Raw genomic sequence first — 13,847 nt, 5'->3', positions numbered from 1 at the left:
ATCTCTGCGAGAAGCTGACATAGTCCATTGTGGCCGCGCACGTGAAGTTGAAATAATTGTGTTCGACGCGAGGAAGTGGTGGGGTTTACGAGCAAATGGACTGGGAATACCGACAATCTAGGAAGAGGAAAGGTTCAGTGCGCTGAGGAGACCCGGTCACATTGGACAGTTCATGTACAAAAAAGGAGCTTTTTCCTAGGTAAAGACAGAAAATGAGCCTTTTTTTTCATATTAAAATGGAAAATGGTAAGGTCTCCTGAATGGCAAGCAAAGACTTTTCTTTCACAGAAAAATGAAATGATAATAAATGTAATCTTACTCTTGAAAATTTTAGGGTTAATATAAAGAAAAATCTCAAATTGATACACTTGTAATAAATTTATTTCAAACTAATTTTTTGATTACAAAAAACCCAAAACCGGTACACGTATGATAAATTTACCCAAACTAATTTTTTTATCACTATAAATCTCAAATTTGTAGTGACAAATTTATCTTTTGTTAAATTAGATTAATATCACGAAAAATCACAAATTGATAAACCTGTGATACATAGAAGAGTAAAATCTCAAACCGGTACACTCGTCAGCTGTCACGTATCATCCAACTCAGTAATTTGAGGGTAAAATTTAACGAAACTAACGGAAGGTAAATGTGTCACAGGTGTACCAGTTTGGGGTTTTTCATGTTATTAACCCAAAATTTTATTGCCCTTCCAAAAATAAAAAAAATAAAAACTTAAATACTAAAACAAATTTCAAAAAAATTGAAAAATGTAAATTTGATTTCGGAGAAATATGTTAAGTTTTTTGACCATGACCCGACAACTCGCTAAGGAAACTCTATATATATAAGGTAATAAGAATCCCGAATTATATGCTTTGCATTTTTCTTCTCTCTCAAATTACTTAGTTGCTCATAGGAGGCCTTGACCCAATTTCTGTGTAATACATACACGGTTAAGATCAAGATAGAACAAAACTCAAATAAAAGCATGATGAGTGTTAAAGATAATTGGATACCTGTATATATCATTAACAGAGATATATGCACAATTTTAATAGTGTGAAAAATCAAAAAAGATTCGAAAAATCTTGGATATCTTTCTATTACCTTTAACAGTAAGCAAACCAAGATTCAGATTTTGTCCACGCTGGATGATACTGACATTATATTTTTGTCAAAATAATTGCAGGGACAACATCAACATCAAAGAATTTTCCTCCTCTTTCTAAATCTAAACGTCCAATCAGACTATACATGGTTGTAGTTTCACCTCATCACATCGAACTAATCAAACTTCAAACCCCAAGAATTTTCCGTGGATCCCAAAGCATGAAGCAACGCGAGTTCGTCCTCGTGCACGGCGTATGCCACGGCGCGTGGTGCTGGTTCCACGTCAAGCACCGGCTCGAGTCGGCCGGCCATCGCGTCACATCACTGAACCTCGCCGGCGCAGGCACCGACACAAGGTCCATCTACGACGTCCACTCATTTCGTGAGTACAACGAGCCGCTCTTGGAGTTCATGGCCTCGCTCGAGCCACCCGAGAAGGTGATCCTCGTGGGACACAGCTTGGGCGGCATGAGCTTGGCTCTCGCCGCCGACAAGTTCCCTGATAAGATCTTGGCCGCCGTTTTCCTGACGGCACTAATGCCGGACACCACGCACCAGCCGTCTCATGTGTTAAAACAGGTGACTTAATCAAGTTTCTCGTTCATTTTAGTTAAAGCTTTTTTCTCTATAACAAGCTTGCATATATTCGCACTCACAAATCTATGACCATGTAAAATTAGGTTTTGTGAGTAGTAACTAAGAATTAATCCCTTTTTGAGTAAAATATTATCCCTGATGGATCAAGATATACATATTCAATGGTACTTTATAAAATTGGAATTAATTGTTGGAAAAATTATTTTTGTCAGTAATTGCCCATGTTATTAGCATGTATTTTAAAAAATCAAAAGCATGAGGAAATATTTTCCTTACCTATTTCTATTATATAGAGGAAAGAAGGTTCTTAATTTCCATATAAACGCATCATCTATTACTTTATAAAACCTTTCGGTCTAATTCCCAAAAAAAAGCACTAATTTTAACTTGAGTGACAATTCCAATCGTAACTTTTTTTTTGTCTCATAAAAATCACCAACTTTCACTTAAATCTCAAATTTGGCCCGAACAATTTCACATCACAGAGGCAAGATTTGGGACTAAAATAAAAGTTTATACTTTTTATTGAGACAGAAAGAAGCTCGGGCCAGAATTTTCACTTAAGGTAAAGTTGGTTTTTTTTTTAAATAACCAAAACATTTCTTTTTTATAAAATTTTTTATGTTGTCAAACCACCTAAATAAATAAAAAGAGTAACTCTAATACAGGAGACTTTGGTGCGTACTAATTAATATGGACGGTTCCGAAATGACTTAACTTTAGGACCTAATAATATGAAATTTAAAGAGAGAATATCTCGTTTTTTCTCTAGATAATTTAATGGATTTGTAACTTTTGAGGAACCAAATTCGAAAATATTTTTGCTCGTTGTGACAATTTTTCAGTTTCGTTCGAGCATTCCGGAGAAAGAATGGCTGGACACTCAATTCAAAGCCTTTGGAAAGCCAGGAAAGATGTTGACTTCCTTCTTCTTTGGCCCCGAATTCTTGGCGGCTCGGCTGTATCAATTATCCCCCAAGGAGGTGCGCTTTACTCACCTTTTGCCCTATTCTAAAAATATTCATTTCATGTTATTTTGTAGAATTTTCTTCTGAAATTCTATATCTGTTATTAATCATTAAGTGGTGTCTATTTGTCTGGCGTGGCCACTTGGAGTATTTTCCAAGATTTATTTTTTCATTTATGATGCCTTCTCCAAAAATTTACTTCATTTTTTAAATAAAATGTAATTAATCTTTCAAATAGTGGGCTAATTGATGCTTAATAGAGTATCCATGATAAATATATATATGAATTGTCACTAACGATAAATTTACTTGCTCAAATTAATATTATATATGTGCCATGGCCTAGATTCTGATTGTATATTTTTTTTCTAGATGATTGATATACTGAATAAAAGTTAAGACAAAATATCCATCTTAACCAACATGCAGAATTGGGTCTAATACCCTAAAAACCTGCAAGGCTTCAACTATAAGTCGATTACCAATTTTACCCTACACTTTTTTTATCTAATAAAAAAACCTCTAACTTTAGGTCCAATCCCAATTCTACTCTAAACTTTTTGTCCCATAAAAAATCCCCAATTTTAGGTCATGTCCCAATTCTACCCTAAATTTTTTTTTTGTTTTATAAAAAGCCACCAACTTTTACTCAAGTCTCAAATCTGCTTCTGGTAACCCTCCGTACAAAATTTCTCTTGACAAACGAGAGATGGCCAACTCCCGAGCAAGTTGTTCAAGCATCCTAAGCCGAGTGTCTTGACGGCAAGCTCTCTGACCGTGAGAGAGTGAAGACTCCTAAACACAAGAAGATCCCTAAGCAAGATGGAAGGAAGACTCACTTAAGAGTAAGAGCAATTAAAGAAAGCTAACCCAAATTCAAATCCAATAAGATATCGTTTAGGCTGACATGAAAATTCATCTTCAAAAGATATTATCCTGGATGTGAAATTTGGGAAAAAAACTATAGCAATGACATGGAAATGCCACATCACTAAGGGCAATTTTGGATTGAGGGTTTACGGGGGCAGATATAAGAATTAAATACAAGTTAGTGATTTTTTATAGGACAAAAAAAAGTTTATGCCAAAATTGGGACTAGACTTAAAGTTGAGAGTTTTTTATGAGACAAAAAAAATTTATGGTAAAATTAAAACTAGACCAAAAGTTTCGGGTTTTTAGAGACGAAAATAAGTCTATAATAAAAATTGGGACTGAAATTAAAATTGGGGTGTTCTTTTAGGGAATTAGGCTTGCATAATTGATAGTTACATGACACGTCGATGTGTCGCCACTGATGTTTCAAGTGTCTTGATTCATTGCACGTGGATAAAAATCAAGGCATGTTTTCTTATCCACGTCGGTACATGACATGTCGCGGAAGTTACAGGCTATATCGCAAGCATCTTTCTTTTATTTTCCTTTTTATTTTTTTTAAATGTGATCATTATCATGAGAAGGATATGGAGCTTGCTAAGATCATGATGAGGCCGGGGTCGCTCTTCATAGAAGACCTGGCCACGGCGGACAAGTTCACCGGCGAAGGGTACGGCTCGATCGCGCGGGTGTACATCGTGTGCAAGCAGGACCTCGTGATCCCGGAGGAGTTCCAACGGCGGATGATGAAGAACGGCGGGGCCCAGCACGTGATGGAGATCGACGGTGCAGATCACATGCCCATGTTCTCGGAGCCCCAGAAGCTCTGCGATTGCCTCCTCGAAGTAGCGGCCAAGTATGCCTAATGTGCCGTTGATTTGCATTATGAGTCCTAAAACGGTGACGTTTCTGCAAGCTCCACGTGTTGGTTGAATGTGTTATTCGGCCTTCAATTAAGAACGCAATTATCAGCTTTAGATAAATTTGAGGTATCCCTTCAAGACACTATATTAAGTATATGATTATGTTTAATGATACTAAGATCATTGGTCGAGAGGATATTTTTATTTTCTAATTATTTTGAACGTCCTTTGCAATGTATGCAAGAAACGTCATGAATGCTAGATTCTCTTTTTTTTTCTTAATACACGCCAAAACTCCAAATTGATACACTAATAATAAATTTACCCCAAATTAATTTTTTAACCACGAAAAATCTCAAACTGGTACATCTATAACAAATTTACCCAAAACTAATTTTTTTATCACAAAAAACCCCAAACGGGTACATTTGTGACAAATTTACTATCTATTAAATTGGATTAATACCGCAAAAAATCATAAACCCCCCCTTTTTGGTATATCCAAATTTACCATCTATTAAACGGAGAGTAAAAACTCATATTGGTATATCCGTCAACTATCATGTGTCATACAACTCAAAAATTTGACAGTAAAATTTAACGAAAACTAACATAAGGTAACATTATCACAGGTATATCGGTTTAGAATTTTTTATAGTCAAAAAATTAATTTTGGATAAATTTGTCATGGGTGTATCAGTTTGGAGTTTTTCGTGATATTAATCCCCCCCCCTTTTTTTTTTGTCAGAACCGAATGCTAGATTGGCTACTTCTGATTTAAGTAACTCTCTATTTCTCCGATGGTGGCTCGGGTTTTACATGCATGACCATTGAAATGTTAGAGTTTCACTGAAATAGTCTTGTGGATGGAATATTATTCTTGAAAGTAATTAATCGGTTGGGCATCATGGCGACTATTAAAGCTCAAAATGGGAACAATGAACTTGGCAAGAGCTCTTAACGAGACATTGGTCTGCACCACAGAAATCGAATCAAGGAGTTTTGATTTTGTATACAGATTGACCCTTCGATGTTTAAGTCGTGTTTAGGGGAGACAGAGGGTAAACAACACGAGGGCAAAACACAAGTTACAAAGAGAAAAACACAAAAATGACACGACTCACTTAACCTCATATTTTCACACAAAATTGACACAAAATAATTTGTTTGCATCTTAATCTAATTATTTGACATATGGATTAAGACTTCATTTGATTTCTCATATAGAGAATTTCTTCTAGTCAATTTGATGATTAATTAGATTTTCACACTCCAAGATCGTTACCCTCCAAAAACTTAGTGTATTTAAGATACCAACAGCCAGTTCAGTCCCTATAAAAAGCACTACAAAAAAATGAGGATTTAGCCACGAAAATTAGCCACGAAAAATTATTCGTGGCTAATTTGCTACGGAATTTGTGACGAAAACAAAATTCGTGGCTAATTAGCGACGAAAAATTTTCCGTAGCTAATTTGTGACAGAATTTGCGACGAAAAAAAATTCGTGGCTAATTTGCGACGAAAAATTTTCCGTGGTTAATTTGCGACGGAATTAGCAACGAAAAACAAATTCGTCGCTAATTTTGCGACGAAAAATAAATTCGTCGCTAATTAGCCACGGATTTAGCCACGAAAATAAAAATAGTCGCGAAAGTGAAGAGAGAGTTTATTTTCGTGGCTAAATCCATGGCTAATTAGCCACGAAATAAATTTAGCCACGAATGTAAAAAAAGTAGGAAAAGTGAAGTGAAAGTTTATTTTCGTGGCTAAATCCGTGGCTAATTAGCCACGAATTTTGCCATGAATTTATTTCGCGGCTAATTAGCCACAGATTTAGCCACGAAATTAAAAATAGTGGCGAAACTGAAGAGAGAGTTTATTTTCGTGGCTAAATCCGTGGCAAATTAGCCACGAATTTTACCACGAATTTATTTCGTGGCTAATTAGCCACAGATTTAGCCACGAATGCAAAAAAAGTAGGAAAAGTGAAGCGAAAGTTTATTTTCGTGGCTAAATTCGTGGCTAATTAGCCACGAATTTAGCCACGAACGTAAAAAAAGTAGGAAAAGTGAAGTGAAAGTTTATTTTCGTGGCTAAATCCGTGGCTAGCCACGAATTTAGCCACGAACGTAAAAAAAGTAGGAAAAGTGAAGTGAAAGTTTATTTTCGTGGCTAAATCCGTGGCTAATTAGCCACGAATTTTGCCATGAATTTATTTCGTGGCTAATTAGCCACAGATTTAGCCACGAAAATAAAAATAGTGGCGAAACTGAAGAGAGAGTTTATTTTCGTGGCTAAATCCGTGGCAAATTAGCCATGAATTTTACCACGAATTTATTTCGTGGCTAATTAGCCACAGATTTAGCCACGAAAATAAAAATAGTGGCGAAACTGAAGAGAGTTTATTTTCGCGGCTAAATCCGTGGCTAATTAGCCACGAATTTTGCCACGAATTTATTTCGTGGCTAATTAGCCATAGATTTAGCCACGAATGTAAGAAAAGTAGGAAAAGTGAAGCGAAAGTTTATTTTCATGGCTAATTAGCCACTAATTTAGCCACGAACGTAAAAAAAGTAGGAAAAGTGAAGCGAAAGTTTATTTTCGTGGCTAATTAGCCACGAATTGTGCCACGAATTTATTTCGTGGATAATTAGCTACAGATTTAGCCACGAATATAAAAAAAATCAGGAAAAGTGAGTTAAAATTTATTTTCGTGGCTAAATCCGTGGCTAATTAGCTACGGATTTAGCCACGAATTTTATTCCGTGGCGAATTTTGCAACGAACACAGAAGTTCGTCGCTAAATTCTTTTATCTGCCCGCCCTCACCCCGATTCTCTCTCTCTCTCGGATCCCCCTCGCTGTTCTCCCTCCCTCTCCCACACCCCCAAGCCTCTCAAGTCGCCCTGATCTACAAAATCCAACCTCTAATTTGCTTGCGTCTTCGGCGAATTTGATGCCTCATCGTCGTGAAATCGCAGGTCCGATCCCGAATCCGGCGCTGCTTCTTGCGGCCTCCGGCGATCGCCGCACGCGTCTAGGGTTTTCCTGACTCCAAACCCGATTGATTCGGCGGCGCTTCCGACGATGGATGGCAACAATAGTCCCCTCCCCCTTCTCCCTTTGTTCTCGCCTCTCGCCGGTGGTTTCCGCCCCCTCGGAGCTCGGAATCAGTGGTTTTCCGGTTCGTTATCTCGAGTTTCTTCCAGCGGTTCGCCTGAATTCGGCGAGGTGCGATCGAGATTCGCCATGGCTAGCTCCGGCGATGGAGAGAACGGCGAGAACCGCCGGACGCGACTGGACCGCAACGAGCCCGGCGATCTGTCGTCGATCGACGCGTCCTCGGTGGAGTCCGGGCCGAGCTCGAGGGTCTCGAGGGGGGCAGCCGAGGAGATTGGGATGGCGGAGAGGCTGACAGACGTCTTCATCGGGGGAGGCGACGGAGATCTGTTGATGCAGCGGAGCGATCGGGAGGATAGGGTTCTGCAGTGGCTGCAGGTGCTCGATATGCAAGTGGTTGGGGCCTGCCGCGCGGATGAGAGATTGAAGCCGTTGTTGAAGTCGAGTGAGTCGAGCAGCGCGGCTGCGGATCGGTTGTTGGCTCACCTCAGTCAGGTACTTATTGTTTCGATCCGGATTAAGTGTCTATCTGGCTCGAAGCGTTAGGGTTTTTTTTGCTTATTTCATTGCCTGAGGATTGATTTCGAGATAATCGCGGCGTATGTAGCATGTATGGCTACGTTTTGGTGGCCTGTGAGGGGTAAACGCTTTACCGTGCTACTGATGATAGGGAGTCTCTTTTCAATTTTAATTTTCGTACGGATAGTTCAGAGTCTCTCATGAGATATTGCATGATTGGACTGTTATTGAGAAGGTTTGGGTAATTTGTTCAAGTTGTTGTTTGATTTTGGCTTATTGGATTTGCTTTTGTTTTTAATCATCAGCATTTCGAGCCTGCAGAAGTTGGAATACTGGCCATATGCTTTTGCATGCCACTTGTTTCGATTCGAGTTGGCAAGATAGACAAGCAAGGGACTCTTCTTTGCCCCACATCAAAAAAGTTAAATGAAGTTATGATCTGTATCGGTTTTTCGGATTCTTGTATGTGAATTGTCTGTTGGCTTGTGAGCAGCTTAGTTTGGTTTCTGCTGATGAGTTGCCAATGTTTTCCGGTAATATACATAGTTCAGCTGCAGACTAATTTTATCAGTGGTGCTCATTGGTTTACTATTATAATTTTGTTTGTTATCAAGTGATTTTCCTTTACGTTTCTCAGTTGCTATATGGATGCTTATAATTTTTGGAAGTTTAACAAGCTTTAGAATTGGCTTTATTAGGAGTTGTATTGTTTATGTTCTGATCTGTCGCATTGAAGTGGCGCATTTTCTGTCTTGTATCTTGTTCCCTTCATCTGGATTGTAGTTCTTGTAAGCTTTCATTTTGTAGTGCGAGTGCGTACTATGTGTTTTGATTGAGCATTTGTTAGTTTTGTGTTTAGAGAACGGTTCTTCGTACGATTTTTCTACAATGTTTAAGGAGGAGTATGCTTGCTGTTTTTCTGTTCCTAGAGTTCCTTATCCTCATTATTTCAAATTTGCTAGTTTTTATTTCAAACTGTTACGTCTTTTGGTTCTTATTACAGCTAGCTATGTGATGCTAATTGTGGGCACCTCATCAGGAGATCATGTTGTCAGTCTTCTTTGCAAGCAGCCAGTTTAAAATATTCTAGATGAAAGTATTTGACACATATTGATATACCAGTAAGTTTGTGTAAAGTAAATGTCAGATGCTGGACCGTAACAGTTTTTTGTTTTCTGATGTAGTTCTCTTCTTGTTGGAATTTTTTTGGATACATATGGATATAGGTATTGATGGCAGTAATATTGGCTGATGGACAGTAGTTTATGTTTACCCTACTATTTTCTTTCTTCATAATGGGAGATTTACCCTCTTGACAGTTATGTCATAGCATCAGAGTCTTCGAATTGAGCAGTTCTTGAATGTCGTTTGTGAGATTATTTTCCAAGAAATGGTGGATATTACTTGAATAATATCAACTTTGCATATAGTCCATGATATCACTGGAAATAATCTTAAGTTGAGGATTTAATGTTGTAGCTTCTTGTTGGTATCCATGTTCATTCTTCCCAATAAATATGTCTTTTGACTTGTAGGTGAATTGGGCGTATCTTATTAGGCGTTGATACCAAACTTGCACATTGCTATAGTAATCTTTCCGTCACCGGCTAGTTAATTTCTTAGCTGTCTCATAGAAATAGACAGTTTAAATTGTTTCTTGGTTATATCCCTGTTAATTTCTGAGCTAGAGAATAGAATTTTTTTTGAAAAATTTTTTTTGAAAATTTTTTTTTTAAATATTTTTTTTTGTTTTTTCAGGACAAATTAGCGATGAATTTTGCGACGAATATAGTTCGTGGCAAAATTTAAAAAAAAATAGAATTTTTTTTAAAAAAATAATTTTTTTTTTGCTTTTTCGAGGCAAATTAGCGACGAATTTTGCGACGAATACATTTCGTGGCAAAAAAAAATTTGTTTAAAAAAATAGAATTTTTTTTTGTTTTTTCGGGGCAAATTAGCGACGAATTTTGCCACGAATATAGTTCGTGACAAATTAGCAATGAATTTTGCGACGAATACAGTTCGTGGCAAATTAGCGACGAATTTTGCCACGAATAATTTGCGACGAATTTTTTTTCTTGGCAAATTAGCGACGAAAATTGAAATTTTTCGTGGCTAAATTTTGCGACGCCGAATTAGCGACGAATTTTGCCGAATTTTTCGTGGCAAAATTCGTGGCTAAAACCTTATTTTTTTGTAGTGAAGAAAGACCAATTAATTTCACAACATAGATATTACTCCATCAGTAATCGATCAGCTTTACTTCCAAATGTCCATTCGTCTTAGTAATTGATTGTGAAAACATTCATACGCATGATACTACAAAACCCACCATATCCAAATGTTGGTGTTTACTGATCTCTAGCTCTGGACAAATTAAAATATTATGTGCCAGTTTGACTATATGACTGGTTAACCCGAAAATGTGATGGCGGTTGCAACTGTCATAGAACATAGTTGCGATAATGTGTGACACTATTTGGTTTGTAATCTTATGATGACTTTTTTATTTGGATAGACACTATAACACCAGTACAATAGGAATAAAAAAATCCAAGATACCCTCACCCTCTTATTGATACGGGAGCATTGGGTTCTGCCGATCGGCCCTTAAGCTCCACTCATGTCTCACTGGTTGAACCAACCCACTCATTATTTATGCAAGCAAAGATCAATTTCGGCTACAACTTGATAAGTTGAAGTTGTCGATTATGCAAAAAGGCTAATGATTCGTGGATGAGTTATTGATTTTGTGGTATCAATCAGTTAGCTCGTTGCCAATTTACAAGCTTGTTATCAATTACAAGGCTACTAATCAATTACCGAACAAACGGAGGCTATTTTGATCAATTTCTGTCGTTGTTTGATGACCTTATACGATGATTGTTCGGCTTCCAAGATTGATGCAGGAATTTAGAGTCTTATCAAGTTTCAACTAATAATTAGTCGCATGCATTAAAGTCTCTTAATTCACAGCTTTTTATGAGTATTTATTGTGGTATTGTTTTTAAAGAATCATAATTAGGTGAATTTCCTCGAGAGTCTGTTCGGTTTCTAAAAATTCGAAGAGTCTTCTCTTTTGTTTAGCAATATCTCTATAAATTAAGGTATAGTATCATTGTAAAGAATAAAAGACTTGAGCATATAAATATATGAGATTTTCCTTTGTATGAGCTATTATTTATCACTAGTTTCTTTATCCTTGGAAGGTGGATACTTCCTTGGTGGTGAGCTGAGAAGCCATTTATCCTCGCCTGTGGAATTTCTTTTAGGCTTTGGTAGTGAGCTTCTCCTATCCCATTTCATTTTCCTTGGAAAGTGGATTATTTCTTGGTGATGGACCAAGAGCCCCTTTATCCTCAGCTGGTGATTCATCCTTCAAGCCCTAGTGGTGAGTTTCTCTTGTCCTGAAGTCCTTTATCCTTGGTAGGTGGTTCTTTCTTTAAGCCTTAGTGATGAACTTCGTCAATCCCGATCTTGATCCTTGGTTGGTGGTGCATCCGTTAGACCTTGATGTTGATCGTATTCTATTTTGTATATTCATTTATCCATCGACATTCATCCCCATACACTCTGATCTATCCTAGATTCCTTAGACATCACTCAAACCACACTCGCCCGCCCTTGTGACCATATCAAATTGGCTTCAGAATTTAAGGTTAAACTCATTTTGAGTGATTCCTTCTGTTACCCATTTTCCATTTCATCTCATACTTTTGTACAAAAAAAAATAGTTGATCAAGTTCTGAGAGGCATGATGGTGCTATAATAGAGCTTCAACAACTAATGGAGCGAGTCTTCAACCTCCTAAAGAATCGGGCAAGGCCAGAGCCGACTGCCAATTCACCCTGTTAATCAATCATGTCGTGCCAATCCAGATCCTCTTCAAAACTTTAGTGATGAATCCAGCAACACTGGAAGCAACTCTAGTGATTCGAACCAAGTCTAGAGGAGAATAATAGGATGTGAGGAGAATGATTATGAAGTAAAAGTGAATGCGCTAGAGTTTAAGAGTAACCTCAATCAAGATGACTTTGATAGGCTTCAAGTATCGAACGAGTATTCAACTTCCACTCATTATCGGACGAAAAGCGTTGCAAGGTTGTTGTCCTCAAGTTGAAAAGATATGCTTCACTTTGGTGGGAAAACTTGAAGAGCCAAAGAGTTCATGATGGAAAAAGCCGAATCAATCTTGGGAAAAACTCAAGAAACTTATGAAGAATACAAGCAAGACCTATTCCTCAATTAAATTCCCTCCAGCAGCGCCGAATGAGCATTGAAGAATACATTAGAGAGTTTGAACAACTCCTTATGAGGTGCGACATTCCAATATTGCCATAGTAGACTATTGCTTGTTTCCATGGTGGTTTGAATAGAGAGATTACCAATTTAGTTGAACTTCAATCATATTGGCCTTTCAAAGATGTTTGCAAACTGGCCATGAAGGTGGAGAAACAACTAAAGTGTGGCAAGGGTTTGTTAACAAAATCATCAACGAGGGGGACATCCTTCTTTAAGGATGCTTCTTCTAGCAAGGTCAAGAATACATTGATGAAAGATAAAGGCAAAGAGAAGGCCATGGAGTTTATCAAAGAACAAAAAAAAAACCCAATGGTGGTAGTGTTCAAAAATGATTCAAAAGCCATGGTTATGGACACTTTCAAGCCAATTGTCCTAACCAAAGAGTTATGACTCTTCAAGAAATCGAGAAGATCGATATGGGGCTTATGGAAGATGCCAACCAGATTGAATCCAAAGCTGAGAAGGAAGATGAGATCTTAGAAATCGAGAAGATCACTAGAGTTATTATTTGAGGCCCAAACAGTTTGTTCTTCATTCCGATCATGAGGCTTTGAAGTATATAAGCGACCAGCACAACCTTAACATGAGACACGCCAAATGGGTAGAATTTCTTCGATCCTTTTCCTTGGTCTTGAAGTATAAGCTTAGCAAAACAAATGTTGTAGCAGATACCTTATCGAGAATATACTCGATGCTTACTGCATTGGATTCTAGAATTCTTGGTTTTCAATCGATGAAGGAACTCTATTTGATGATCCTGATTTCTCAACTATTATATACAACTGTAAACATGGAGTTCAAGGTACTTATTCAATTTAGGATGGATTTCTCTTAAGGAGAATCGATTTGTGTGCCAAAGAGTTCATTTATAGAGCTGTTGATTCGAGAAGCACATGGCGGAGGAATAGCAGGCCACTTCGGAATTAACAAAACTCTTAGGGTGTGTTTGGCAACTTGCCAAATAGTAACTGATTTTGTTCTTTTGTTCCCAGAATCAGTTTGAGAACATATATCCGTTTGTTAAATTTTTTGTGCTCGGGCACAATTTTTTGCAAAATTGTGCCCAGAATCAAGAAGCAAAAAAATGTAGCTTCTTGAGTCTGGAACAATTTTTTCGGAACTGATTCATCTTGGTTTTTTTCTTTTTTTTGGTTTGTTGTTGTTCTTCGGCCCCGCCACCCGCCGACCACAGGCCAGGGCCGGCGAGGGTATCGCGGCCCTCACCGATGGCCGGCGAGGTTCCCCCCCACCGCCTAGGCGAGGGCGGCTCGTGATTGCGACGGTGAGGCCTCGCCCAGCCAAGGCAAGGCCAACCTCGCCGTCGCGACTGGCGAGGGCGGCGGCAAGGACCGCAAGGCCCTGGCCTGTGGCCGATCGCCGGCGCTGGCAGCCGGCCATGGCCAAGAAAGGAAGGGGAAAGAAAGAAAAAAAAGGGAAAAAAAAAGGGAAAAAAAGAAAAAAAAAAGAAGAGAGAAATATTTAAAAATTCA

The 13,847-nt window shown here is 38.1% G+C and overlaps 2 protein-coding genes across 2 annotated transcripts; both read left to right on the top strand.

Annotated features, from left to right (window-relative positions):
- The first annotated feature begins 1,247 nt into the window (after window positions 1–1,247).
- Window positions 1,248–4,613, top strand: LOC115683705 (salicylic acid-binding protein 2-like). The gene is made up of 3 exons (XM_030608295.2): window positions 1,248–1,695; window positions 2,559–2,696; window positions 4,139–4,613. Exons 1-3 carry the CDS (start codon window positions 1,261–1,263, stop codon window positions 4,418–4,420), a joined length of 855 nt encoding a protein of 284 aa, XP_030464155.2. The 5' UTR covers window positions 1,248–1,260; the 3' UTR covers window positions 4,421–4,613.
- A 2,607-nt stretch (window positions 4,614–7,220) lies between these two features.
- LOC115687342 (uncharacterized) lies at window positions 7,221–9,135 on the top strand. Its single transcript, XM_056313936.1, has 3 exons — window positions 7,221–8,031; window positions 8,361–8,517; window positions 9,059–9,135. The coding sequence occupies exons 1-3, from the start codon at window positions 7,504–7,506 to the stop codon at window positions 9,133–9,135; spliced, it is 762 nt and encodes a 253-aa protein (XP_056169911.1). The 5' UTR covers window positions 7,221–7,503.
- Window positions 9,136–13,847: the final 4,712 nt, after the last annotated feature.

Source organism: Syzygium oleosum, unplaced genomic scaffold (assembly GCF_021117445.2).
Source record: "Syzygium oleosum isolate NSW1041296 unplaced genomic scaffold, Sole_v2.1 Sole_v2.08, whole genome shotgun sequence".
Classification (NCBI taxonomy): domain Eukaryota; kingdom Viridiplantae; phylum Streptophyta; class Magnoliopsida; order Myrtales; family Myrtaceae; genus Syzygium; species Syzygium oleosum.
The sequence above is the reverse complement of the archived record's forward strand: the minus strand, read 5'-3'. Positions and strand labels throughout refer to the sequence as shown.